Here is a 5,708-nt window from a genome sequence, read left to right as displayed (position 1 = left end):
CTACCAACACCCTACCCCACAAGAAAACTGTTTTTCTTGTTGTTGAAATAATTTGTTTCCAAAAGCAAAGATATCATCATGAGTAGAAATTAGTCACTTTTAATTTGATACTATCTGAAATCCTCTGTGCAATATAACACCTATAGCAAATTTATTTATTTATTATTTGAGAGAGAGAGTGCAAGAGTGTGCATGCAAGCTGGGAAGAGAGGCAGACGGAGAGAGAACCCTAAGCAGGCTCCACGCTCAGCACAGAGCCCAATGTGGGGCTTGATCCCATGACCCTGGGATCATGACCTGAGCCGAAATCAAGACTCAGCTGCTCAATTGGCTGAGTCAGTCACCCAGGTGCCCCTATAGCAAAGTTTAAAGATAACACATAGCCCCCAAACGGTTACAAGTTTAATTTTGTGCTAATAAACTCAGTTCTAGGGTCAACTCTTAACTACAGAAAACAAAAAAAATTTGGCTCTGAATTGGGCAAAGAGCAATCCATTCCTTTTATTATACCAGATAAATAGATTTCACAACTAAGGATGGAACATTCATGAAATACATTTTGCTACTGAAAATTTAAAGTCATGTCTTTGGACCAATAGAAGGTATTCATTTCAGATGGATATCTGAGACTACTTACGTATAAATCCAGCTTTTAATATAACATGTTTTTCTAGACTGAAAAAACAAAATGCATCCTGTTTTTAAATTCCTTTCTTTCACATTACAGTTTAAGTCAGGTAAATTCCTCTACTTTATATTGGTGACCAGAAGTTAGAATGTGAAGACTTAATTAGATCTTACCTCATTGCACAAAGTATGTAAAGTGTCTAGCTAATATCTTAAAACTTGATCTGTTGACCTATTTCTGTGGGCTCCACAATATTCAAGCTCTATCACTCATTCCCTGAGTAACTGTGACTTAAGGAGAGGGAGTACACATCAGAGAGGGAGACTGATTGGGGAATACTGGAGGGGTGGGGAGTAGAAGAGAGGAATATGTGGGCAGACTGACCATGAAGGCACCCTCAAAAATTATCCATGTTCTCTCTTCCCTACTCTCCTCAATATGCGCCCCCCCCAACTCCAGGGCTAAATAGTGAATCATTAGATTACTCAAATATTCTATGTGAAGTACTATTATAAAACTATAAAAATAACCACATGGTAGCACATTTAAACAGCATAAAAATACATTTCAACTTTACTTCCTAGACCCTCAATGCCATTTGTACAGCCAACATAGTATCTACCTTTCTAGAACTTTTCCATGTGTATATTAAGGAATGCTCTTTCTCCTCACTGCAAACAAGTAAAACCCACCTCCAAGCCAAAAACAGGAACATAGTGCAGTACAAGACACCAGATCTTGCTTTCTTGTTTTTATTGTGATTTCTCTCATACATGGAGAAGAGTGCATAATACAGAAAACATTTTACAAACTAATCATGAAGTCGACGCCCAAACAACCATACACAGCTGGCTGCCTGTGGACTCTCCCTGGTCACCAACTTCTCTTTTTCCAAAGGAGGCACTACTACCCTGGTGTCTTAAGGTAACTTCTTTGTCTATGTAATTTTATCATCACTCAATTTCCTAAAGAATATTTTTACGTTTTTTTGTGTGTGTTTTGTTTTGGAACCTTTTATGAATGGAATCATTCTGTATGTACCAGGTTTTAGAGTCACCCCATTTGTCACTAGCAGCTGTAGACTTTCACTGCTCCGTAGTATTCCATCATAGGACCATACCAGCTCACCACTCCTTTCTCCTGCTGATGGACATCTGGGCTATGCCCAGGGATGGACTGTCACAGACAGTGCTGCTGGGAACACCCCTGTACGCATGCACAAGTTTCTCCAAGGTCCCAGTCTCCCCATTTCCCCTCCAACTCGTTCCCTTCCGACCATCCGGTTGGAAAACAGATTTCATAGGGAAAGAACGGTGAAACAGACACTGTTTTGAGTTCTACCCATCACTTAACCGGTCTGGGTGTTTCCTCATATGTAAAATGGGGGAGGAGGAGGGTAGACTTGTTCATCGCTAAAAGGCCTTCCAACACTTGGAAATGTTTTTATCCAAACTGAGAGCTACTAATAACATGTGTATACCTGAAATAAAATGGACATGCAACTATGTCTTATTCACTTTCATATGTTCCTGCCTCCCCTCTGTTTCTTTTTATATTTTCCTATGACTCTGTTACCTTCTGAATAATTTTTTCTAACATAGTTTGGTTTGCTTCTTTCCTCTACATCTCTGAGTCAACTGTTAAACTTATCTGATGAGACTTTTTTTATTTCAATGTATTTTTAGTTCATAGAAATGCTATTTGGTGATTTTCAGTGAATAGCTGCTCACAATGCCTTTTGTATGTGCTGAGTTATTCTGTGGGTGGCTCATTTTCTTTGAAAAATTACTTGTGAGATTGATAAGAGGCCTCGGATAAACATGTGTTTTGAGAAAGGACTTTGTGTTGGTTTCTGCCGGCCACCCAGGGTGCTCCCAGGGCAAAAGCAGAATCAGTGCTCTCTGCGTGCTCTCTGGGCTCCAGCCTTTAGAGTTTGGCTGATAATTTATTCTTATATTTTTCAGCTCTTTGAAACTTTTAGGGAGACTTCAAAAACATATTTCAACTATGATTTTAACTTGTTTTTATCAGAAAAATTGGTCCAAATAAATTAGGTGACACATTACCAGAGGTAGAATTTCTAAAAGTCATACTTTCATAAATTAAATTACTTTCGCATCATTTCTAAATCAGTATAAAGATCTACCTTATTCTTTCTGACAGATTCTTGGTATTCCATAGTTCAGGTGTATCATAACTGATCTACCAAACTCCTAATGATGGATATTTAGATTGATTTTTGTTATCTATAAATACTATGTAAACATTCCTATGAAATCACCTTTGTTTACTGTACAAGTATATTCTTGGAACAGATTTCTAGAAGTAAAATGGCGAGAGTAAGAAGCTATTTCCAGTCCACATTTTAATAGCTATAACAATTTTCCTTCTGAGAAGGTTGAACCACTTTACATTCTCAGCAATACTGTTTCAGAATGCACATTAAGGAAATTAATCATGTTTTTAAGAGACAGAGAGAGTGAGGGAGAGAGGGGCAGAAGGAGAATCTTAAGCAGGCACCACACTTAGTGCAGAGCCAGACACAGGGCTTGATTCCATGACCCTGGGATCATGACCTAAGCCGAAATCAAGGGTCGGATGCTCAACTGACTGAGCCACCCAAACGCCTCCAAGGAAATTAATCCTTTATCGCCTGTTACAATTTCTATTTATATACTTTGTCTTTTTATATATTTTACTTTGTTCAGACCACAAAAGTTTTTTTTTAATGTTTATTTTTTTGAGAGAGAAGAGAGAACAAGCACAACTGGAGTAGGGGCAGAGAGAGAGGGAGACACAGTATCTGAAGCAGGCTCTGGACTCTGAGCTGTCAGCACAGAGCAGGATACAGGGACTGAACTCGTGAACTGCGAGATCATGTCCTGCCCATAAGTCAGCTGCTTAACTGACTGAGCCACCCAGGCGCCCCCCAGGGCACAAAAGTTTAATGTAACCAATCTTTTCCTTTATGGTTCCATGCTCACTATGATATTTTATTATCTACTGCCAACACTCATATCTAATACGTGTCCAATAAACATTTAGTAAATTCACATTAATAATGAAAATAGCTGCAAAAATGTTTGAAGAGCCTGCGAAGTACAAATAGTTACTACGTGGCCCTTTACAAAAAAAAGTTTGCCAGGGATAGAGGAAAAAGTAAAATGACAACACAAGGAAACAGACAAATCCAAAAGGAAGGACAACTGGCCTTGCCTCCTCATTAGTCTCACTGTAAAAAAGCGGGGAGGGCATTATTCTAGATAAAAAGACAAAGAAGACATACAATGATCAGGTACAAGTGTAAACTTTGACCAGATCCTGCAAAAAGCATATATAAAAATCATTTTTAGGGCAACTAGGTGGCTCAGTCAGGTAAACGTCCAACTTTGATTCAGGTCATGATCTCACGGTTTGTGGGTTCGAGCCCCACGTCAGGCTCTGTGCTCAGAGCCTGCAGCCTGCTTCAGGTTCTATATGTCTTTCTCTGTCTCTCTCTGCCCTTCACCTGCTCGTGCTCTGTCTCTCAAAATAAATTTAAAAAGTTTAAAAATTTTTGTGGAAATTAAAGACATCTGAATACAGAGAGAACAGTAAATAAGATTAAAAATTACTAATTTTCTAACTTTAATAATAGTGTGGTGTGGTTACATAGGAGTATATCCTTATTTTTTAGGCAATCCCTGCTAAAATACATAAGAGTGAAGTATTACAGTATTTGCAACTTTTAAATGGTTCTGCAAAAATGTACATACATACGCACAAAAAAGCACAGATGAAGCAAACAGAATTTTTTTTTTTTTAAAGTACCACTAGTTACATCCACGTGAGGACTGGAGATAACTACAGTACTATTCTTTGAACTTTTTTGAATATTTAAAAATTTTATGAATGAAAAAAGGCAGGTTACAAAAGAACATGCATCATATGATCAACTTTCTATTTAAATTTACATATATTCATTTTTAAAAATCTACAAGAATATACATGGCAAAGTGTTAAAATCGGTTATAACTCAGTAGCAGAATCATAGGTTAGTTTCTTTTTAATATTTCTTTGAACAGTCTATTTTATAGACAATATGCAATACCTTCATACATTTGGCAAAAAACAAAAACTCTTTAAGAGAGCTCTGTAGGGAAAATTTGAGGGCAAACTGTTCATGTTTCATACATGTTGTAATTCATCATATTTGCTTCTCTTTTAAAAGAGATACTATTGGTATGCTTTCTGATCCTTAAGATCAGAAAAAAAGTGTTTTAAAAAGTGAACTTCATATGTTTTATAAGTCTTATTAAATTTAGTCTTATTACTAAAAGGTATCATTTTCAGATAATACATTTAGAAGTAATGTCATAACAGTTTCTTTTTGGGGTTGGGTCTTTCTACTTTTTTTTCTTTCATAGTTTATTGTCAAGTTGGTTTCCATACAACACCCAGGGCTCATGTCAATAGTTCTTACAGAGGTACTAAAAAGGCAAAGATCCTTTGATATACCATTTTTTCCCAATCACTGAATTGCTTATACATTAAGATCCCTTCTCTCAATGTTCTTTCCTTCATTTAGAATATCACTAACCCAAAGAAGTAAAAACAAAAAGCAAACAGACACCAACTTTCAATCTTCTTTCCAGAGGTGGAACCATCAAATAACAATTCCTTTGTTTGTCTTCAAATAAGTCATCTTCATTGCAATCCGATGTTCCACTCTACGAAATAACAAAACACACTAAAACTGAAATTTTGAAATAAGTTGAAAATTCATAGGATTAACAAAACACAATTAAAGCTTATCCAAAGGGCAGTTTTCTATGTTACACACTCTTATATGTAACAAAAAAATATATATTTCCTCATCATTTCTTGCAACTGAAAGAAACAACTATTATTGCTGCCACCACTGACCTAACATTTGTATACGGTTTCAAAAAGTATCAGTTTACTAGATTTTTATAAAATCCCACAACTAGAGAAAATAAGAATTGTCCTCATTTTATTAAGAAAAAAACTGAGACTCAGAATTTTTTTTTCAGATATTTTATATAGGTCTGAAACTTCAGGGGTATTATTTTTCCTTCTG

The 5,708-nt window shown here is 36.4% G+C and overlaps 1 protein-coding gene across 1 annotated transcript in view; it reads right to left on the bottom strand.

Moving 5' to 3' along the window:
- The window catches only part of FANCB (FA complementation group B), a 24,910-nt gene that overhangs the window by 7,557 nt on the left and 11,645 nt on the right, over window positions 1-5,708 (bottom strand). The window contains exon 6 of the mRNA XM_077777521.1: window positions 5,245-5,337. Within this exon, the coding sequence (XP_077633647.1) occupies window positions 5,245-5,337 (93 nt within the window). The remainder of the gene's footprint in view (window positions 1-5,244; window positions 5,338-5,708) is intronic.

This window comes from Crocuta crocuta, unplaced genomic scaffold (genome assembly GCF_008692635.1).
Source record: "Crocuta crocuta isolate KB4526 unplaced genomic scaffold, BGI_CrCroc_1.0 scaffold940, whole genome shotgun sequence".
Classification (NCBI taxonomy): Eukaryota; Metazoa; Chordata; class Mammalia; order Carnivora; family Hyaenidae; genus Crocuta; species Crocuta crocuta.
Note: the sequence above shows the minus strand (reverse complement) of the source record. Positions and strands in the feature narration are given on the sequence as shown.